The sequence below is a fragment of the Anneissia japonica genome, unplaced genomic scaffold (assembly GCF_011630105.1).
Source record: "Anneissia japonica isolate Jap-2015-1 unplaced genomic scaffold, ASM1163010v1 scaffold287754_len4335492_cov202, whole genome shotgun sequence".
NCBI classification, from domain to species: domain Eukaryota; kingdom Metazoa; phylum Echinodermata; class Crinoidea; order Comatulida; family Comatulidae; genus Anneissia; species Anneissia japonica.
In genome coordinates this window covers 2,847,458-2,872,379 of record NW_022705543.1, presented here as the reverse complement: position 1 = coordinate 2,872,379, position 24,922 = coordinate 2,847,458, and the positions used below count along the sequence as shown (strand labels likewise).

At 34.2% G+C, this 24,922-nt stretch overlaps 1 protein-coding gene across 1 annotated transcript; it reads left to right on the top strand.

Annotated features, from left to right (window-relative positions):
- On the top strand, positions 1-24,118 carry LOC117105854 (venom phosphodiesterase-like). Its single transcript, XM_033247165.1, has 26 exons — positions 1-133; positions 5,592-5,647; positions 6,761-6,796; positions 8,956-8,982; positions 9,236-9,344; positions 9,997-10,081; positions 10,294-10,391; positions 10,889-10,968; positions 11,465-11,581; positions 13,249-13,324; positions 13,437-13,470; positions 14,364-14,429; positions 15,122-15,194; positions 15,372-15,524; positions 17,129-17,201; positions 17,414-17,454; positions 17,970-18,091; positions 18,573-18,636; positions 18,911-18,928; positions 19,475-19,529; positions 19,911-20,065; positions 20,725-20,851; positions 21,516-21,596; positions 22,178-22,316; positions 22,785-22,929; positions 23,251-24,118. Exons 2-26 carry the CDS (start codon positions 5,630-5,632, stop codon positions 23,422-23,424), a joined length of 2,166 nt encoding a protein of 721 aa, XP_033103056.1. The 5' UTR covers positions 1-133; positions 5,592-5,629; the 3' UTR covers positions 23,425-24,118.
- The last annotated feature ends 804 nt before the right edge of the window (positions 24,119-24,922 follow it).

Below are 24,922 nucleotides of genomic sequence, written 5' to 3'. Positions count from 1 at the left end.
GTCAGTGTAAACATAATCCAGTCCTACTCCAGAACAAGAGGTTTGATATGGTAATGCACCTATTTCGTCAGCACTAACGGTAACTAACAAGAATACAACTATTGTGAACCCAAGACCGTGACGTCAGCATTGCGTGAGTAAGCTTAAACCATTGTCAAAATGTTATGTGAACATTGTTGTGAATATATGGAATGTTGTTACGTAGGCCTTAAGGCGTGTTCATTTTAAATGGGCAATGATACCATTATCTCCTTATCATTGTTCAGTAGGCCTACACAGAGATAGACACGATGCGCTAACAGTTAAAATTAATATCGATTTCATTCATTGTATAGGCCTAACTTGTGTTGCTAGACAACCACCCTCCACTATTTCGTAACAGACACTTTTGAACCCCCAGCTTTTAATGAGTTTGCTTTAGGGTCTTTCAATAAAGCATATGTTTGGTAAATTATAAATGTTTAATGAACTTTGGACGAACAGCTGATTGACTAATTGGACATTGTCTGAAAGCACTTACAGCTAAAGCAATTACAGAATATGAAAACAAAATAATTTCGTTTACATATACATTCTGTGTCTTGTAATTACCATCCAAGGAAGTCGACCATATTATTTTTAAAAGCAGAATTTGGATAGGAAAACATAAACAATTGGGACATATTTTTATCATAGCGCCAAAATCTGAATATTTTGTTTTCTGGGTTCTTCATACACTTCAATATCATTGCTTACGCTTGACTCGACCTTTCACCAACAAATCAACGTCATTATCTCCAATATACACTGCATTCAATTGTATGTGACAATAATTAAAAGATAACATGATTTATTACCTCGATGTGTCATCGCATTATAGGCAGGGGTGGTGCCAGGGGGTGGTCGGGGGGGCAGCTCCTCCCTCAGGGAGAGCTGTCTCACCTCCGTCGGGGAGAAAAAAATGTATAGGCCTATGTATTTTTTATATAATTAGTGGACTCCAAAATCGATAAAGTAAGCCATTGTCATATTTCTCGAAGTGCTTCGCAAATAATAATGCAGAAAAAAGGCTACATGTACACTCTGCAAGTGGAAAACGGCGCCGCGAGCAGCTACTAAGAGATGGATACGTGCGCCGCGCCTAATAAGATGACATTATTATTATTATTGGAACATGCAAGAGATTTTGAGCAAAGCGCAAACCACGTCCACTTTTCTCCGTCGGGGACATCCCCCCCCCCTCCATGGGGCAAATCCTGGCGCCACCACTGATTATAGATAGGCCCTATGGAATAATACGTGCACGTGCCGGCATGAGTGCGCATGTTGCCTTCATCAAACATGTGCAAATGAAACAACGGTAGCAGGCTGGTGATATTCAACGATGAGTTGATCTCGTCTGAATCAGTCTTGTTCATGAAGCTGGGCAATCACTGCGCCCGATGATCGTCGGCCGACGTGATACAATGGAGAGCGCATGAACGTCACGACGCGCGCGCAACTGACCATAATAGCAGCGGTTTGGCGCAGCGGGAACGGTTTGGTTTCCCAACCTCGAGATCTTGGTTTCAATCCCTCGCTGTGCATTACCGTACTTCCCAGGAGTATAAATGGGTACCTGGTGGGGTTGCCTGTTCCTGCGCTGATTACCAGCAGCAACACTTAGCATGTGGACCCAATGACCAGGGAGAAAGGAACTCCACTTTATAACCGCAAGGAAGAGGCGCATTATAAATGCCCGTACCAGTAGGCCTGTACCAGTACCAGTACCATTAATAACGATGCTTTCAGACTACCACCGACAATCACAGTGACGGCGTCGCGTCATCTAACGCTCACATGGAGCGGATTCGAAAGCTTTAAGCGCGATGCCTAAACTTGACCATGCAGAAATCCTAAACGGTACCCAATATGTCCCAATATGAACTTAAAGTTTATTTATTACCGCGTTGAATTCTTAAAATCAGTAGTACAAAAAAGAAAAAAAAAAAAACAAAAAAACAAACTGATTAATGTTATCAGAATAGATGATGGACGTGCATTCGATGGCATTTTATCGAATCCCATAAAGATAGCTGACCCATGCTACCATGTATATTATTAAAACTGATAATTTGCGTAATCATTTCATCTTTTGTACATATGTCATAACCCTTTAGGTGATGATAGGAGACTGTCTCTTTTAAGTTCCATTGAGGCACTCAAAAATGATTACACGTTGTACATAGTTGCCCGGTAATATATACTTATGCCTAATATAAATATTAGCTTCTAACTTAAATGTAAACTTGCACTGCAACTTCAAATAGGCATATTATTGATTGGATGCTGCACGGTACATAAGCAGTGGAGGTACATTTTTGGCTAATGAAAATTATTACAGAGTGAGGGAGGTTTTACGCTCATTTTAGGCATTCTTGCTAGAATAAAATGGTGTATTATTGATCTTTATCAGTGCATTCTACATTGGGTAATTCGTCAGTAGTAAATTAAAAATCGGCTAAATGTTTTTATCCCGTGTTTTTCCAAAGAAATGCGTTAATTTTTTTTATGAATAAGGTAATTTACTGACCTAGGCCTACAGACTGATATTGACGTGAGCAAAAGTGGAATTGTGAAAAAATTGTATCACGGTACATGTTGTCACAAAATTGTCACGCTTTATATATAATCCAAAGTACACATGAATAAACAATTATACGCCCTTTTATCAGGAATGACTAGCAAATATACAAACAAGTACGTTACGCTTAAAAAAAAGGAAGCTAAAAACCACTGAGGGTGGCGACAGAAACGGGCTCTAGTCTTTAGCCCAGCTAGCAAAGCGACGTTGGCCCAACGTTGGTAAACGTTGGCAAGCGTCGGTAAGCGTCGGGGTCGGATATCTGACGTTGGTACGACGTTGGTGTTTGGTTGCAACATTTGGTCGGAGAAGTAACGTCAAACCAACATTGGAATTTCACGTTGGCCCAACGTATAAATATATTTGTCGATTTTCCGATGTCGTCCCAACGTTGGTAAGCCGTCGTAAATATTCAGTCTGACTACCGACGTTGGTACAATGTCACGATTTGTTACTGGCCCGACGTCGGCAAACTACTAAAAAGATGGTTGGGTACTACCGTTGGCCCGACGTTGGCTAGAGGTTGTAAATATTAGATGTGATTGCAGACGTCGTCTCAACGTCACAGTACGTTGTCTGTCTCTTATACACATCTAGATGTGTATAAGAGACAGATATATATATATATATAATATTGAATATCATAGATGTATCGAACATGAATCGACCTAATGTTTTTTTTTTTTTCCATGAGGAACGTTTAGTTGTAATTGTGTTTTGAACACACAGCTACCGTTCGCTGGCTCTACCACCTTTTTATTTCTGTTATAAAACGTAACAGTGTAAAATGTAGCTGAGAATCCAGAGTGCATACCATTGACCTGTGTCTGAGTATGTAAAGAAAATAAAACCGGGTCAAGTGTACTTCACTTTGACCCTTTCACCCCAAGATTTAGTTAGAGGCCTATTTCTTTCTTTTACGACCATGTATCCCTACAAGAAACATCGGTGAGAATATATTAGCTCCTTGTGAAAATCATGGAGCTATTAGCCTGTTTGTATACAGGACCGGCGGAACGTTTTTCAAAGTGGGGGTAGGGGAGGGGTCACTTGTAAGATGAATGGGAATATGAATTGCGAGGGAGCCGATCATAGAAAAATCTGCTTAGACATTATATGTCTTGTGCCAAAAAGTGTGGGGGGGGGGGGGGGGGGGGAGGGGGGGATGGGCGGATCCCGGCTCCCGGTTCCGCCGGCAATAGTAGGCTATAATCCATTTTCACATCTATTCCTAAGAGATTATTCGATATCGTTGGCGTTGGTGTTTATGTCTCTTAACTATCGTCTGGAGATCTCTGGCGCGGTCAGTCGACGTAAAAACGGAGAAAGTCAGCAAAGGGCCATGGCCTAATGAGAAGGATTTGATTGAATGGGTGTCTTTCCTAACGGCTGGGGGTCATGGGCCACTAGCAACTCCGGGATCGTAGCTATTTGCAGACAAAAAATTGTTGATTTTGATGATGCAGAGCGTAAGAAAATGTGATTCCAAATGAGATGACCACCAACTTGCAATATTTAAAATAAAAGACTATTTAAATATGAACGGCAAATCATTGAAGTTATTACATAAACCAATCATACTGTTAGATTACAAGAAACCCTTCCAAGGCCTTCCTTCCATAGCACATGTTGAAAAGTATTTATTGCAGTGTGTAGGCCTATCGGAGGCTGTAGCGACAATTTCTATGTGCACTTAGTAATTGTAGGCCTGTGTTTGCTGTTTGGATATCTGTGGATTTTTCAGATGCATAGGCCTAGTCTTAATTGTATGTGACAGCAATCTTGTAGAATTTACCAGGCCGTCGAAAATTAATATCTGGGTTAGAGTCGTTCGATGTATTTCCATCCGTGGCGATAAAAATCTGCTAAACCACTTTAACCCAATCAAAAAGGTTATACTTGCAACGATAAAAATGGTAAAATGCTATAAAGCAATTGTTCATATAGAAAATAAAAGAAATAAAAGAAGGTTTTACACAAGGATGATTTGATAACGATTTATCGTGTATGCAAAATATTTTGACAAATCAATTCAAATGACGTCATAATCATGGAAAAATGATAAAATTGTTTTTACTACTACGAATTTTTTTCGTTTTTTTAATGATTATGACGTCATTTGAATTGATTTATGAAATTATTTTTTATTGTATACAGTACACGATAAGTCGTTATCGAATCGTCCTAGTGTAAAAACTTTTCTTATTTCTTTAATTTTCTATTTTAGCTTGTTATCATTATCGTTATCGTTGCAAGTATAAACAGGCCTTAACTCAACACCAATCGACAAATATTTGGCCAAAATCAATGCCTTATGTTTGAAAATTGTAAAGCATTGTGACATAGGCCAAGTAAAGTTTGCTTTACTTGTGCAAATTAGAGTGATATCAGTTGAATAACCCCAACAACCCAAACATCCGACTCCCTATATTTTATTATCGTCTATAATAAGTGGGGTGCAGAAAATATATTGAGATATCTTTTGCTGAAGGCGGGCACACAGTGTATGACGGTCGTCGGTCTCTCAATTCTGACGCTGGAGAACGCAACGAGACGAGGTGCGCGCAACGGATCTTTTTAAGTACTGTAGAGTAAACTAAGTTCGAATGTTTGGCGTAAGGCCTAGTTAATAGATTGTATGTCGTGTCTATCAAATTCTGAACAAATGTTTATAGCCTAAGTTTATGGTAGTTGTTAACTAACACAATGTTGTGGAAAATATATATGTAACTATCCAAATTGCCTTTAATTTTACTTTCAAAGAATTATTGAGGAAATTCAAATCAGCTTGTGCTTCGCATGATTTTTTGAGTAGCTTTTCTGTTGTTTTTTTTTTCAATACTGATTAACATCACTGTTGCAGCTTAAATCATGAATAATAGAACACCAAAGATCATGCAAAGCAGAAGCTGATTTGAATTTTCTCAACAATTGTAAACAATTCAGCGTTTATCCCAAGCTTAATAATTATATTTCTATTTGTTCACAGTGCAATTATCATAAATAAAAAAGAAGACGAGGAGGACAATGTCTAAATCAGATATGGTAAATGAACTTTATTTTGATACTTCATACTTGAGTTTTAGATTCTGATAACTCAAAAAAAAGCCATCTGTATCATAATATGCCTAATATTATTATTAAAGTCAGGTTCCGGAAGAAAAAAAAATGATATGTTTTAGAACTGATTTTTCTAAGACAGAAAAAAGTTGTTTGACGAAAAACTGGGGAACGGTGAACGAGATACAGATTTTTAAATATTTATAAACTGGGGAAAAACGGTGTAAAATTGGGCGGTTACGCCACTTTTCTCCCCAGTTTTTAAATATTCAAAAATCTGTATCTCAGTCATTGGAAAAATCAGATCTACAACATATCAAAAAAAATTTTTCCTCCGGCCTGGCTTTAATAGTATAACCGTAAAACCTCGAATAGAAGCCCATGGGCTTCTTTTCAAGATAGCGTTGGCTTTTTTTCGAGATAGTACAGTACATACAGGAGTATAAATGGGAGGGTCATGCTGTTAACCTGCTTGTTGGTGATCCTGCTACGAATGTTCCAGTCAATTTAATAACAGCAACTAGATATCAATTCATATCACACGAACGAACGGACGAGTACGTACACTGTCCATGAATTTAAAGGACAGTATAGGTGATTTAATGCCGGTTAATACACTCCATGACACAGATTGATGTTACAGTGGCCCTATTATTATTAATTCCAAAATTTACAGCATACATTTTAAAAAGATGCCCACCCCACCCCTTTACTTTAAAAGAGTAACTCGAAAAAAGCCTATCTCGAAAAGAAAGTCATCCAAAGCTTGTCCAAAAAGGGAAAAAAAACCCGGTTTTGTTGTAAATATAGTAATATGAATGATGATGAAATAATAACCATATTAATAATAATAATTATTATTATTAAAATAATTAATAACAAAAATGATAATTATATTAATATTTTATTTTATGCTTAATTCCACAGAACCTCTATGTTGGCTACGACATGAAATATGTATTATTATTATTATTATTATTATTATTATTATTATTATTATTATTATTATTATTATTATTTTAAATATAGTAATATAAATGATAATGAAATTATAATAAAAATGATAATGAAAATAATATTTTATACTTAATTCCACAGAACCTCTGTGTTGGCGACGACATGAAATATGTACAAGTAAGTAGATATAGCCCTAGTGTTAACTATTAGCTGAAAAAGAGAATAACATTCGCCTTCTAACTGTCTCGCATAACTATATTATGTCTTGTTACTCTTTTAATCTTATAATCTTTTTACTCCTTCATTTTCAATGCATGAAACGATGACACTATAATTATTCTTCACGCCGTGAGCATCACATGCCAATCCTCTGTCCCCACTATCTTTAATAGTCTACATTTCATTTGTATGAATTTACTGTTTAAATATTCAATTAGATGATACAAGATATACTTTTTATTTTGTAAACTCTCAGTGATAAGCTCTATTTCTGATAGATAGTAAACAATTAAAAAGACCTATATTGATATTAACCCCTTTAATATAACTACGATGACACTTCATGTGCACGCCGTGAACATCATATATGCCAACTCTCCCCCACCCCACCCCACTATCTTTAACAGCCTACAATTCATTTGCATCAGATATCCCCGACCAAAGCAAAGTGGGCGTGGTCGAGCTTCGATTAAAAGGTTCTAAAAGTGGTCCTGGGGGCCAAGCCCCCGAAAATTTTGACCTGGACCCCCGGCCCCCGCTGGCGCCACCCCTGTGATATACTGCAAATCCAATGCACGCCTGGGATAGGTGAACAAAATGGGTTGTAAGACCCGGTCTAAAAGCAACTGAAGAAAAGACATAAATTGTAAACGGTAAAGAAGCGAGCGTATAAAAGAAATCGCTGGGATTTGAACCCAGGATTTTCTGAGACTATCTGAGCTGTATCTGTGTAGAGCGCTACATAAAAACCTACATATTATTAATATTAATTTACAGAGCTTTTTGCTGAAAATTTACAATAAAGCAATTGTCCATGTGATACAGTATGAATGCCATTTAGCCATAATTACATGATGTACGGTAGGCCTATTCTTATGTTGCCAATTCCGTCTGAAACCATAGGCCATGAATTCTATAATTATTCTTCACGCCGTGAAAATCATGCCAATCCTCTGTCCCCACTATCTTTGGTAGTCTACAATTCATTTGCATGAATTCACTATTTAAATATTAAATTAGATGATACAAGAAAAACTTTTATTTTGTAAACTCTCAGTGATAAGCTCTATGTCTGATATATAGTTATAAACAATTAAATAGACCTATATTGATATTAACCCCTTTGATATAACCACGATGACACTTCATGTGCACGCCGTGAACATCATACTGTATATGCCCTCCCCACCCCACTATATTTAGTAGTCTACATTTCATTTGCACGAATTCACTGTTTAAATATTCAATTAGATGATACAAGATACACTTTTTATTTTGTAAAGGTTAAAGGTTAAAGGTTATTCTCTCAGTGATAAGCTCTATGCCTGATAGATAGTTATAAACAATTAAATAGACCTACTGTATATTGATATTAACCCCTTTGATATAACTACGATGACACTTCATGCGCACGCCGTTAACATCATATGCCAATCCTCCACTTCCAATATCTTTTAGAATTTATTTACATGTATTAATCCCTGTTTAAATAATTAATTAGATGATACAACATATATTTTTATAAACACTCAGTGATAACCTAACTGACCTAAAGGTTTGTGTCTGATAATTACAAGCAATTAAATATGCCTATTTTGATATTGACCACTTCGATGTAACCATGATATACTGCAAATTCAATTCACGCCTGGGATACTTGACCAAAATGTGTTGTAAGACCCGGTCTAAAAACAATTGAAGAGAAGAGATAACTTGTAAACTGTAAAGAAACGAGCTTAGAACAAATCGCCGGGATTCGAACCCAGGATTTTCTAATGTCAATGTCTTAGGCAATTGGGCTACTGGGGCAGCTGTATCTGTATCAGTGATATACCAACAGGCTTCCGAACAGTCTTGATATGCGTGAGGCCGAAAGCTCAATACTAATCATAAAGTTTTAATGTGCAAGTGAATAAACTCTTGATACATAACGTTACATTTTCATATATCAAGCAATAAGATTATCTTGGAAGTATTTATGCAAAATCACCATGATTATGAAACATCTTTTTATTAGTACATGACGTTCTTGTGAAAAATACTACAGTCAACGATTATGAAAAATGATTTATGTATTTTTTTTAATAAAAAGAAATCTTATATTGGTATATTTTCAGACACCGAGTACAAGAAATCTTATTGTAGTAAGTGAATACATATTTTGTTGAACAAATTAAAAAAATGCTTAAAATTTTTGTTATGAAATTGATAATCATGGTTACTGTTTTGATATTTTGTTAAATTTTTAATTTTTGTAAGTTGTTCTTAAATGTGGGCCTTGTGATTGTTTGCCTATTGCTGTTTTTAACCATTTTCGTTTAAAGAAGTTCAATAAAATATAATAAATATTTTATTCATAATGACGATCTTTTATCTAAATTAACCGTAACTTTACAGGGAGGTTTTATAGTTCTGGCTCTTGGGATCGGGGCAGGAATCGGTATTGGATTCGCAATTGGTTATAACACTTACGAGGAAGAGCTGCCAAATAAGGAAGAACAGCAAGGTAAAAGTACAAAAAAGAACTGAAATAACCAAATAACTTCAAATTCTTTTGTCTGTGTGTACTGCTTATACTGTTATTATGTCACATCATTCCAAAAGAATATCATTATTTTTTTCTTCACAAAAGTGGTTTCGCGCAGCGGGAACAGTTTTGTTTCTGAACCTCCATACAGGGGTTTTACTCCCTCACTGTATATTTCGCTAAGTGTCCTTGAGCTAGGCACTTACCTGCATTGCTTTTCTCCACTCAGGAGTATGTGGGTATCCGAGTGCAAAATGCGCTATTATTTCATGTATATTAAACTATGGAATATCCCCCATAAGCATCGTTCCAATGACTGGGGTTAATATGGGAAAGCTCTCTGAGACTTAGTTGTGTAGAGCGCTACATAAAAACCTACATATTATAAATTTACAGAACTTATTGCTGAAAATTTACAATACAGCAATTGTCCATTAAACTTTAAACTTAGGCTTATGTGATACAGTATGAATGACATTTAGCCATAAATTACATGATGTAGGCCTATTCCCGTGTTCCGTCTGATACTATAGGCCATGAATTCTATAGTTGTACTAACAAATTTTTAAATATGAATATTTAAATATAAATTGAAAGTTTTGGATTCAAATCAGGATTTCGTCTATTTCAGGTAACTGCCTCCCTAGTGGTCAAAATGTCTCATGGTTCAATATACCGTGTCCGAGTGAAGACACGTCTCTAAGCTGTCCACATGGGTAAGAACTTACTTTAACTGTCATGGTTTCTCATTCCTTCTTAACCAACATGAGTTTTCCAGTTACTCAATACAAATAGATTATCTAAAGTTGTGAAGTCACTATGAAATCTCAGTGAAGTAATGAGGTAGAAATCCCAGATTAGCGTAAATATACACAAGACACAGGAAAAGGAAATTTCTAATATAAATCCCTCAATGATCTACTTACAGATATGAAGATCCGCCATTATTGCTGATTTCTCTTGACGGATTTCGCCCTGACTACCTGACACGAAATAAAGACATGGTGCCCAACATCAACAAACTCAGTAAGAGATATGAATAGTATAGTAACAACTACTGTTAATGCATGTCACAGTCTTAGTTATCAATATGAAATATTGATGACTGGGTTAATCTACCTCATCATCGCAAATATATATATATATATATATCAAGGTATCTTTATTTCAGAAAATCAAAATCAAAATATCCTCGCAGCACAAAGCTAAATTGTGATAAAATGCACAAATAGTCGTCAAAGTATGAAAAATAGTCTTAAAAATACACGACAAAAACCCATTACTGCTCTTGCTGCTCAAGTCGTTTGTATTTTTTTTCCACTCTACTTTTGCCATGCTACCGACGTCTGCATCTTTTTTCTCTTTGCTGGTTGTAAATTTGGGGTTTGGACAAAAGACTAATAACCAATTCCGGGGGAAAAAATTTATTGCAGAAATTGTGGCCTCATGCTGTTCAGACTATCTTTAGTACAAAATTAATACCGGTATCAACTATTAATACCGGACGTCTTTTCATCAATTAGGAAACTGTGGCTCGTACGCACCGTATATGATGCCTTCGTTTCCTTCCGTGACGTTTCCAAACCACTACACAATTGTCACTGTAAGTACAAGATGGCTGCATCATCATCAACATCAATATATTATAGGCTTACTAAATACAGTTATCTAACATTAATTGATTAATGATGTTTTGTGAGAGGTAAATCTGGAAAAACAAACCTAAAAAAAAAAAATAATAATAATAATACTTTATTTGTTGGAAAGAATAAAAAAGAAGTTATCAGTTATCAATTAATTTTTTTCCGACGTCGTACAAACGTTTTAAATTGATTACTACTGTGACGTAATGTCGGTATACTGTAGTGCCGTAACAACTTAATGTAACCTAGTATAATAAAATAATGGGAAATATATACCGCATACCATATCATTTGTGCAATGCACAAGAGAGAGAGAGAGAAAAAAGAGCAACAGTTGGATGTCTGTTCATTAGACCGGATGTAAATTGAATTCAGGATAATATTCGGTTTATTGATAGAGCATGCTTATGTATGAATGTTGAATATAATATCAATAATTATCATTTTCTTCCACAGGGATTGTATCCAGAATCACATGGTATAATTGGAAACAACATGTACGACCCTGATCTTGGCGTATTCTCTTTAAGTGGTACTGAAAAATTTGATAAAAGATGGTGGGGAGGTGAACCGGTAAGTCGTATGGATAAGTACAAAAGTACAATGGATCTGAATGAATTTTTACCTCCGCCAAAGGAGGATACTCACTGCTGTTTGTTTGTCTGTCTGATTAAAAGATTACAAAAATCTACTGAATAGATTATCATGAAATTTAGTGGAATCGTACCGTACGTAATATTCGGGGAAAGAAATGATTCAATTTTGGGAAGAACGGTCGAAGCACTCGTCAATATCACGGAAATTCGAACATAAAAGAAAATAATGCAATGGGCTGACTGCGTGTTGTTCGGTGTTCAGGTACAGGGTGGAACATAAGGGAATCGCCCACTAGGACATGGCGGAGGTATACTCTCTTTGGAGCTGTGAATGCTCTAGTTTGTTAATATAATTATACAGTACTGATATATAATGACAACATCATTCCCTTGTCTCTGACCGTTGGGGGGAACAACTAACCTGCCTCCAGGAAGCACATATATCTACCTTGCAAAACCCAGACTTGAATGAACAGTAAATAACATTACTTATACTAGAGTAGGCCTATATCTATATAAATTACTGGAGAGCATCTTATTTAATATCCGTACTGATGCTTAAATTTGTGTAATCGTTAACATCCCAAACTCGCCCCTACTGCCGTAAAGCCATAGGACCGACAGCAAGCTGATACGTATAAGCCCTTACTCAGTATAATCTGATTTCCTCTTCTCAGATGTACTGTTAAATTTCTTACTCAATAATAAACCATCTCGCCGTTTCCACTCTTCTTAAAGCACATTGCTTTTGCTTTTGCTAAGACTAAGTAATAATAATAATAATATATGTAATAATAATAATCTGTGCTATTCGTTCCCCAGTCGTCTCAGAACTTATGGTGATCGAGCATTTGCAGTTGTTGCCCCTAAGCTTTGGAACAGCCTGCCCGATTATGTACGCCAGGCACCTTCAACTGGGATTTTCAAAAGCCGATTGAAAACTCATCTTTATAACTCACTATAGACCACTCACATTCGTTCATTTTCGTTGCTCGATAGGCCAATATTTAGTTTCACACATCATTATGACACCTGTGAAATCAATAGCTGACCGGCCTTGGTCGGTCAGTGAAACGGTGTGATGATGTGTGATTCTATTTTTTTTTTATCTGTTTTGTCGGTTATTCTGTTTGGTTAGTTTATGTTATTTCCGGTCAAATTTATTTCCATACATTATTCACATATATTTTTCAAGCGCCTTGAGACGGTTTCGATCGTGGAAGGCGCTATATAAATATAAAACCATAAACCATAATAATAGTGATAGTCCATAGGCGGATTCAAAGAGGGTGACAGTAGACCCACTACCCCGCCTAAGTTTTCGAAATTATGTAAAGCATATCGCCCGAAACCAGTAAATAATAATTCTATTGATAATACCTTACCTGATAAGATAAACTGTTTCTTCTGTAGGTTCGAAAAAGAACACGAACCTTGAAATACCGGGCTGATGTCCGGAGGGGGATAGTAGCCTATATTCAATTTATTATGGTCCCAAAACCATGACTAAGAACTACCGGGAAGGTGTTCGACAGGGAATTTATTTCAAGCACTACTTGATTTGCTGTAAATTGTCATGCAAGCCTCTAAATACTATTTTATAATATTTTGTTATATATCAGTGAATCATTCTAATTTTATTAGATTTGGAATACGGTAATGAAGCAAGGAAAACGAGCTGCAACTTACTTTTGGCCTGGTTCAGACGTGGATATTGAGGGTAAGCTCAATACAAATGTATGCATATAATATTGACTTTGTGAAATTATATTTGTATTACTCATTATAGGCTATACTTGTTGTTTATATATCGTTATTTTCTTTTCCCTTAGATATTAGACCAAACTATTACTTTACATACGACGGGTATGTTCATACTGAAATAATTGATCAGTTTACATGTATTTATAATAATTAATTTATTCATTCGTGAATTCTTTCTCTTGTTTGTTCTTTTATTCAATATTTTTTATCCATTGATTTTGCTTAAACAATTATTAATTTACAATTGATTCATTTTTCTTTTCATTTGTTCATTTATTTATTCACTGTTTAATTTTTTTCATTTATTCATTCGTTCGTTCTTTCATTTATTTATTATAGCATTCATTCATTTATCCGTTTATCAATTCATTCGTTCCTTCGTTCGTTCGCTCGTCCGTTCATTTGTTCATTTACTTATTCACTATTCAGAGTACTACATAAATGGGGACTGAATCAATATCAAAAGATCTAAGTACACCATAAACACGGCAAGCAGACCAAAATGAATAAACGACTATAACTAAATACAGGTATCAAAACGTGTTTTTAACTGATTATTTCAAACGTATAAACACACAAGCCAATAATAATGAGTATTAAGTTAATGCATTGATTATTTTAGCGTATAGAGTACCACAGTCAGGTAGGTGGCGCTCTCTGTTGTCAACGGACGTTAGTTACCGTTCATTACGCCTGAATGACTTCATAGGCTTTTTGGAATAGGCATTTTAAAATCTAATATTTCGCCACCAAAATGTACCAAAAACATAAAAGCTTGCATAATATTATTTATCGAACACACATTTAATCATCAATTAATATTTACAAAGAAAAAGTAAGATACAACGTCTTAATAATTGCGTTAGAAATTGGGATCAATGGTTTGTCAGTGAGGAAAATGGCGTCCGGTTGAACCCTTTTTGCAACGATAGCAACGGAGTAGTATCACGTGGTATCGTGACGTAACACTAGTAGTACTCTATATTTACTTGCAGGGCGCACACTTATGAACAGAGAATCGACGTTGTTCTGGGGTGGCTTATGTTGCCTATTGATAGAAGGTAAACTTACGGAATATTTTTCCTAGTCAATTTGATCGAAAACGGAAGTGTGAATAATATTAATAATATTACAATGCTAACAAAACGTGTTGTAAGAATAAACTTTGTGATATGAAGGGTGTGGCGTTTATGAATATGATTTCGATGTATTCGACGTTATAATTTACACGGGTATGCTAATGAAATGTATTGTTTTCAATTACTCTCCAAATTATAAACATTAACACAAGACAGATCAAAACAGTATTTGTAATTATTGCGTATTGTAGAAAGGAAAGGACAAAAATCATAAACAAATAGTTTTAAAAACAACTTGCTTATTTTGCAGTATCATACACATTTTTAATTTGAGCATAAAAATTATTGAATTAAAAACATTTGTACCTTGATTTTTATACTGGAAAATTATAATAAAACTTATAAAACACTTCAATGGCTGATAGTGTTTTCACTATTTTTCGCTCGCTGTAAAATTATGGGTTGACATGTTTTACATACATTAAGTTAAAGTTGATAATGTTTATGTTATATCAAAATGAATAAGTTAATTTCAAATATGAATTTTACGATTTTTTGTTTGTATTTAGCATGAGACAATACATCTTTAAAAGCCATGAACTTGAAATTAAATGTAGAATGTATACTCTTCATTGTACTCGTATTCTTTGCTCAATAATATGCTTTATCGACAGGCCCAGCTTCATCACTCTCTATTACGATGAGCCCGACCACATCGGCCACGACCCTGGTCCGTTTAGTGACGAGGTACCGTACCACTTTGTTTTTGCATTATAATCGTTTTGTTATGCATTTTATGTAAAGTATCAAATCATTGAGAGGTAGTTTCTTATTCAAATGAACCAAACACATTACCTGATAATAATTATTGCAATTGAATGTATTATGAAAACCTTATTATTACTATTTATACATTTATATTAGATTAATGGTGCTTTGAAATCAGTTGATGACGTCATTGGGAGGTTGATGGATGGCCTCGCTGCATTTAACTTACATAACTGTATCAACATGGTTGTTGTTGCAGATCACGGAATGGCCAACAGATCATGTGACCAAATTTACATGCAAGATGACGTAAGATTAATATAATGTCCACAACTTAAATCTAAGTTTACACCAAGCCCGGTCCAAAACCGCGCTCGGAGTGAACGTACCTTAAAACATCACCCTATTCAATTATAACATGCCATTATTTATTGACACATCATTGTCTCCTTTGTTGCATCGATACAATTTTCAGTAGAAACTGCCCTTTTTGCCTATTATTATTAATATTATTATTAATATTATTATTATTATTATTATTATTACAGTATTATTATATTATTATTATTATCATTGTAAATATTATTATTAATATTGTTTTGAATTGTTATTATGATTATTACAATTATTACTATAATAATAAATGTTATTATTATTGGAATAAACATACCTTAAAACATCATTCTATTCAATCATACCATGCCATTATTTATTGACACATCATTCTCTCCTTTGTTGCATCGATACAATTTTCAGTAGAAACTGCCTTTTTTGTCTATTATTATTATTATTATTATTATTATTATTACAGTATTATTGTAAATATTATTATTAATATTGTTTTGAATTGTTATTATGATTATTATTATTATTATTATTAATATAATAATAAATGTTATTATTATTATTATTATTATTGGAGTGAACATACCTTAAAACATCATCCTATTCAATTATACCATGCCATTTATTGACACATCATTGTCTACTTTGATGTATTGATACAATTTTCAGTAGAAACTGCCTATTTTGCCTATTATTATGCCATTTATTGACACATCATTGTCTACTTTGATGTATTGATACAATTTTCAGTAGAAACTGCCTATTTTGCCTATTATTATTATTATTATTATTATTATTATTATTATTATTATTATTATTATTATTATTATTGTTATTATTATTATTACAGTATTATATTATTATTATAAATATTATTATTGTAAATATTATTATTGATATTGTTTTGAATTGTTATTATGATTATTATTATTATTAATATAATAATAAATGTTATTATTATTGGAGTGAACGTACCTTAAAACATCATTCTATTCAATTGTGACATGTCATTTATTGACACATCATTGTCTACTTTGATGCATTATATAAGCGTCCGTTAATTCATTATTATTATTATTATTATTATTATTATTATTATTATTATTGTTATTATTATTATAAATATTATTATTGTAAATATTGTTATAAATATTGATTTTTTTTTATTATGATTATTATAATAATTATTAATTTAATTATAAATTTTATTATTATTGTTATTAGAATTATAATAATAATTATTATTATTGTGATTATTTTATTATTATTATTATTTTTTTTTTCCAAAACAAAAAGGTCGACGTTTAGGGTCCATCATGGAACCATTTTAAAGAACGATGAAATGGTTCCATGACCGAAACGTCGATTCTTTTTGCCATTACATTTTGTTTTGAAATTATATAAGCGTCCGTTAATTCATTATTATTATTATTATTATTATTATTATTATTATTATTATTATTATAAAAAAGTTACTTAACGATTGTCTTGAAATAGTCTCTTTAAATTATCCAGATACTATCAATTGTTTTTAAAATAGTAAGATAATTTCGGTGTCTTATTTATAGTATCTTCCTGCATCCCAATATTATCGGCGAACGACAGCTGGAACTATGCTTCGATTGGATCCGAAGTCAAGTGGTATATACTTACCTACTATTTGTTTTGATAATGTGATATTTCTATAGTTTTTTTTACATGTTAGGCCTACTATGTATTATCATCAGCTAGAAAAGTAGCATGATCTTAATTTTTATAGATACAAAAATTACTTGATGATTGTTGTGATGCAATAATTTGTTTCATGAGAAATTTCTTACATAAACCATGTATTGATTTGTTTTGTGTTTTAGCTGAGTTACAGGATCCAAGGGACATAGTAGCCGCACTCCAGGTAGGTCAAATTAGACTGCAACACATTACTTTTCGGCTTCGGACGGCAGCCGATGCGATTTCATGCGAGTGAGATTGAATGACGCGCCGCGCAGCGGATCGTTGTTAACGTCAACCCGCTCAGACGTCATTGATGGTCATAGTACCTACTGGCGATGGCTCGTACATACTTCGGCCGACTGTGCTGTCGTTGTTCTTTGCCCGATGCAGTGTTCGTCAAGCTTACATATTTAACCACAAACACTCCAGCACTCTCACACAAGCAGATCACCACACATCCCTCCCCCAATCGGGTCATCTTCAACACAATAGCGTTTTTTAAAGATGTATTGTCCCATGTAAAATACCAAAACAAAATCATTAAATTGTTTTAGAAATTAACTTGCTCATTTTAGAGTAACATAAGCATAATTAAATTGAACATAGAAATTAGTGTATTTAAAAAGTGTTTACGCATAATTTACAGCGAAACATTATAGAAACACTTCTATAATTTCGAAGGTACTTGTCTTTCAGTGTACCAGTCCAATTGCAACAGCTTATGTTAAGGAGGATCTACCTAAGAGATGGCATTATATAAATAACATACGTATTGAGGATTCACTGGTTCCAGTTGAGGCAGGCTGGACGGCTACTGGGTTAGTATTACCCGGTATTGTAGTAGTAATAGTAGTGGTAGTAGTAGTAGTAGTAGTAGTAGTAGCAGTAGTAGTAGTAGTAGTAGTGGTAGTAGTAGTAGTAGTAGTAGTAGTAGTAGTAGTAGTAGTAGTAGTAGTAGTAGTAGTAGTAGTAGTAGTAGTAGTAGTAGTAGTAGTACGGTAGTAGTAGCAGCAGCAGCAGCACCAGCAGCTGTAGTTACAACAATGCAGCAGAAGTAACAGTAGCAGCGGCAGCAGTAGCAGTAGCAGCGGTAGTAGCAGCAGCAGCAATTACAATAGCAGCAGCAGTCTATATAGTCAGTTATTGCCAACATCAACATATGCTTAGAAATATCAATGTCCTATCAATAATAGGCGCGTAATTATTATGACAATATAGAAATAGAAACATAGTATCATTAAATAATGACATGCAGTCCTAATGCAGTACTTATATTCCTACATCATTACATAATTTCAGAGGGCCAACTACTTTCTGTGATGGCGGAACGCACGGTTACGACAATCTCGATGTCTCAATGGAGGTTGGTAATTTTAGGCCTATTCAAGGCTTGATTAATACAGAATAGAGCTTTTTAACAGTCTTCCCGTGAACTTACAAACTGCTACTCTTATTTTTTTTGTTTTACTTTTTTTTTAATTTAAATTTATTTTGGGAATCTTGAGAACTTACATTGAAACAGTTCAGTTTTTAGGTGATGATGATGATGATGATGATGATGATGATGATGATGATGATGATGATGATGATGATGATGATGATGATGATGATGATGATGATGATGATGATGATCTGAGTGTGTCTGCCCAAGTTTGGTAAGCTATTTAATTATTACTTTGGTCATAAGTGTAATATGAATATTAATAATAATATAATAATAATGATAACAATAATAATAAATATAATAGTTATAATAATATTAACAATAATAATATATAATAATAATAATAATAATAATGAATATAATAATAATAATAATATAATAATAATAATATAATAGTAATAATAATAATATAATAGTAATAATAATAATAATATAATAGTAATAATAATAATAATAAATATAATAATAATATAATAATAATAATGATAATAATAATAATATTAGTAGTAATATTGATAATGGTGATGATGATGATGATGATGATGATGATGATGATGATGTTGACGACAAGTATACAGATGATGGGGTGATGATTATGATGGTAATGATAAAGATCATGGTGATTGTGATGTGGATTATGATAAACGATATTCAAGAATGAATAATGATAATAATTAATAATAATAATAATAATATTAATAATAATAATGATAAAAAATACTTTATTGAGCATGTATGTGATGTGTTTTCTTTGCAGCCTCCGAGTAAGATAAAGGAATACGACGAACAACTTAAACTGACTGAGTCACTAAGTATGTAAACTTTCATTAATCCTATTGAATTATTATTAATTAGGCATTTTAATAAAAAAAAAACAAATATTTCCTGTTATAAGATTTCCATTTATATAACATTTCCTGTTATATAGGAAATATGATAGTTTCGTTAAATACGCAGATTAAAAATTGAAAAATAAAATATAATTCACCGAAACGTCGAGACAACCAACCAGTGGTTTTATCCCTCAAAACCTATATTTTTCGGATGTACCGAAAGTTGAATGGTTCTGTTATTCATACTCGGCGTTGCAAAACAAAAAGCAAGAAATATAAAATGTAGTTGACATTGAATTAGCCCTGTACTGCCTTTTAAATAACTTAATTCTTAATCTGTAATTGTAATTTTTTTTAAAGAGAATATCGCAGTGTCTGAGCATGCTCCGTTTGGTCGACCAATTACTAACGTTCCATGGGAGTTCTGCGAATTAGCCCAAACTGACTACCTTACCGGCTACAGTCATGACCATAGCATAGCACTTTATGTGTCCTATACACTCTCACAGTCATCGGTGGGTAAACATTTTAATCATGGCAATTACAAGCTGACGTCATATAATTTGATTAATTCTGAGCTCTTTGCTCTTGATATTAGCGCCGCAATAGACTGTCTACAGCATGCGCAGCATTTACGCGCATATTACTACACCTAGTTAACTTGTGTTCACACTAGACTAGCGTATTCTTTAAACGCGTTGACGCCAACGCTATGCCTAATTGCTTTGCTGTTGCTTGCGTGTGCGTCAAGTGGTCTAAAATTGCTCTACTGTGAATCAAAGCTTATACAACATACTGTACGCTAAAATAATATGACAGCATATGTAGGCCTACAGAATCATTCTATGTATAATAGATTTGGTTGTGTGACCTAGGTTAGCTTTGTCATGCTCGAAGGAATATATATGCTACTTTCATCTTTCGTTTAATTCAAATAATTATTAAGAAAGTATTTATTTAACCGGTAGTATTCGTTTACATAGCATTTACGTAATGATTTAGGGCGCACTCCAGCCCTAGATTTAAGGATAGGCAAACTTTTAGCCTGCAGAATAAATGGAATAATAAATAATATCATAAATTTAACACTGCTTTGAAAACAGAACAAACTTTGACTAATAATACTATAAAGCAACAATCGTAGAAGGCTAAGATTTTTTTTTAAACGCTACAGGGATCTGATGTGATGAGTGATTGTGTCCGACCCGATGTACGAGTAACTAATGAATTCACCAGAAAATGCGTCAAAGTTCGTGATGCATACAACAGCACAATTTCAACCGGGTATCTATTCCAACCAGGTAAGTGTATAAACAAATATCTTGTAAGTTTGTCACAGGATGCCAAAAAAGTCATCTGCGCATGCCAAGACTAAAGTTTCTCTAAATTCCCTGATGAGTTTGTTACGATATGTAGTGGAGTTGAATAGCTTAGTGGTTAAGATGCTTGTATTCTAATCCCTGGGTCCTGGGTTCAATTCCTGTCACAGCAGTACATTTTCTCACGACTAAAATCAAATGTTGTAACGTTGAATTGTTGTAGTGCATACGCATAACGTTTACATTTAAAACAATGTTTTGAGATCAAACATCGAACATCCTTCACATCAAGACCAAATCTAAAAAGGTATACAGAAAGCCAATTCGGCTAACTGTAGACGGATTTGCAGGGGGAAGGGTGATAAACAGGATTTACCCCACCCTAACATTTTTCCAACGTTCATGTTCTATGAATAATATAAAGTTTCCCCAAGTTGAAACTTTTATCTAAGACCGCTGAAAATATTGGTTTATCAAACCATTCCGGCGTCATATGGGAGCCATACTTTTAATGTAGGGTGAGGAAGGTGTCGATTTAAACCATCTGAAAATGTTGGTAGCACCCTAACGAAAAATCCTGAACCCACCCATGCAAACTTTTTTTTTAACGATTAATGCCCTTATAAAATCTGATATATTTTTAAAGGATTTTCAAGCTCTGGAGAAAGCCAAATGGATGCGTTAATTTCAAGTAATGTCGTACCACACTATACGAATTTTACATCAGGTATGAGTTGTCAATTTTTGGTTTCTGATTCGGTATGAGGAACATCTGCCGGCTCAAATAATTCGCCGAAATTAAATCACATTAAAAACATATCCTTTTACCAAGTGCTTGTCAACAATTTCGTCAGATAAAAAACCTCATAATTAGCAATATCGGGCCTATATAGCCTACCGGTATTTATTCAAAAAATAGTTGGCCACTCACTGCATCTTACGACGGTCGTGCGACGAATGCAACTAGGCCTCTGTGAGCACTAAAGAGGCGACGCCGTCTGCTGACTGTTCGTGGCAGTCTGAACGGATCGTCACTAAACACGATCCGTTGTGCGTTAGTCGTGGCGTTGCGTTCTACGTATACAGAATCGCAGTGAGTGCTCGGCATTAAAGTTTGTGGAATCAATATCTAGGACAATTATTGTTTAATATTACTATATTAAACAATAATTGTCCTAGATATTGTTTAATATTATTATATTTCTCAGTGTAGGAATCTGTTTCAAGCTTACGAAATTGCATCTACTTTTATTTGACAATATATCAAATCTTTTGTAAATAAAACAAGGTATCTATTTGTATTACTAGATCTATGGCAGGGTTACTTGGAGACATCAATTCGACATTGGTCGAATGCTTACGGTCGTATTAACGTCATTGCCGGAACAGCGTTTGATTACAACGCAGATGGCTTAGCCGATGATGCGGTGGCTCTTAGTAATAAGAAGTGTGTTCACAAGCATTACTATGATTATTATGATTAAGTTTATTATGATTATTATTAATATTATTTATTTTTATCACTATTATTATTTTTAATTAATTATTATTAATCATTTTTTTATTATCACTATTTTTTAAATTATTATTATTATTATTATTATTATTATTATTATTAATAATAATATTAGGCCTATATTCTTAATAGGCCTATATTGTTATTATTATTATTTTTTTCAAATGTTATGACGATGTAAATGTATGACAATCGTCTTTGTAGTGAAACAGTGGATGAACAACATACTATTGACGTTGTAGTGAGTTTACATGTTTTTGACGATTATTTTTATTGTTATTAATATTATTATTATTATTTTTATTATTAGGCCTACATTATTAATAGGCCGATGCGTTATTATTAATTCTTTGTTTCAAATGTTATGACGCTTTAAATGTATGACAATCGTCTTTGTAGTAAGACAGTGGATGGACAACTTGTGCCAACACATTATTACGTTGTAGTGACTCGATGTGCTGAAGGAGAGTTGAACAAGGAATGTCCGGATATTAAAATGGTGGCTTTCATCTTACGTCATATGGATGGCATTCAAACATGCAAAGTAAATACAAGTTCATTTATTATCTCTGTGTAGCTCATTAGAGTTTACATGCGTAGACACGCGAACATTGTTTTAATATGATAAAACAGTAGTCTAGAAATACAAGGCTTTTGAGACCGCTATCATCCATGTAGGCCTATGTATGACAATCGAAGACGTATTAAATGTTGATCATACATCCGAGTTATTTCCGTCCATTCGTTGTAGTTATCAACGTCTAAGTTAATAATTAATAATATCCTAATAAAGAAAGATTATTTGTGTTATATCAATTATATTGTAATATTTAACTGTGTATAATGGTTATGGTTTATTTTCCAGCCGCCTACTGAGTTCCTTGAGACACACGTCGCTCGAGTCAGAGATGTCGAGCTTCTAACTGGGTTAATCTTTCATCCAGATATTGAAGACGTGTACGCAACGATTCGTTTGGAGACGTTTATTCCGATGCGTGGTGATTTGTGGAAATTATGGCAGATGCCAAAAAACGTTTGAACAATTAATAGTATCTAATAACCGATATGAATTTCTCAGTTACGTCATTATATTTGGGAGTGATAAGTAAGTCTAATTTAAAAAGTGTACCAAATGATAACAGCGTTCGAAACACGAATTGAAAGTGTGAACAAAGCGTGTTTGAATGCAATCGTTACTCCTGACTACCATTGGATGTAAAAATGTACAAATTACGTAATAAGGAATACACATTTTACCTAACAAACCTTAACAAACGATGATTATTAGTATTAAATATATTACAAACAGTGGCCTACCTACGGGTAGGCGTGCCCTTCCCCCAAAAACGTTTTCCCTTTTCAGTCCCCAGGATCCTTAGCTCTGCGAACTCGAAGTGAAAAAAATATATACACAAAATTGGGCATGTAAGCTTATTCTCCCAGATAGTAGTTCCCTCTCACATTCTCTTGCTTTCCTGCAGAGATATTTGGCCTATTATTAGTATGGGCCTAATGCCTTTGCTTCCCCACTCAACATCAGTCCCATTTGTTTATACTCATGGATACCATTTGCCACTGGTTTATAGGCATGGTTTCTGGTAGTCAGCAACAAATAAACCTTCTAAAATCTAATGAGCATAATCTTGTTCTAAATTTGAGATGCTAATGTGATATTTCCGTAAATGCTTTTTCGTTCTGAATGTTGAAAATAAATTACATGTACCACGAAAGTATTTATGTATTTCGTAATTAATCCTGTTGGAGTAGTGAGGCAACGTGGAAATTAAGGATGAAATTCTATTACTGTTAACCGCTGTCGGCGCCAGCGTCTGTAATCTGAGGGAAGAGTGAGGGGCAAGGTAAAATTTTAGGGTGGGTGGGGAGAGGGGGTAAAAAGTAGGATCAGCACCCTGCAATTGTCACTTGACTCTTGCATGTATGTTATAAGCGGTATCATAAAGACTGGTATTGATCGTGATAAGCGCACTACTGAATAAGTGACTGCTCTGGGTTAACTTCACTAAAGCAATTGATATGATTGGGGACTGGGTGGGCGAAAGAAAACTATCGGGGTGGGGAATGCCCCCTTTCCCCCGTAGCGCTGCCATTGATTTTAACGGTCGGTTGATAAAATCATAGATGAAATGAGACCATTTCCACACTTACAACTCCATCTCTTAGCGCCCTCATTGTAACAATCCGCTCCAACCTCATCCCTCTGTACAAGCACATGCAAATCTGCTTATCTTCCCCACACAACGTTTAATTGAACTATCAATGTCCAAATACTGTAAGCACGATAAACTATGAGAGATGTGTTAGGTCAGTTTCTGGTTCTCTTGTGGGGCGGCCTTCAAAACATTTAAATGGAAAATTGGACAAGTTTAGTTTTTAAAAGTTCAGATTCGTGGGTCTATTATAGGTTATCTTGCTAAGAGCCAACACGTAACATACTTGCAAAAGAAAAAACAATATACAATCAACAACTTTAATCATACAATTAAACTTTATTCGTGTTATATAACACACATCAGTAT

What these genes read in the sequence shown, in the direction of transcription:
- LOC117105854 (XM_033247165.1), top strand. An exon ending in GTACAAGAAATCTTATTGTA is followed by an intron (nt 8,983 to 9,235) that starts GTAAGTGAATAC and finishes GTAACTTTACAG; the next exon opens with GGAGGTTTTATAGTTCTGGC. An exon ending in GCCCAACATCAACAAACTCA is followed by an intron (nt 10,392 to 10,888) that starts GTAAGAGATATG and finishes TTCATCAATTAG; the next exon opens with GAAACTGTGGCTCGTACGCA.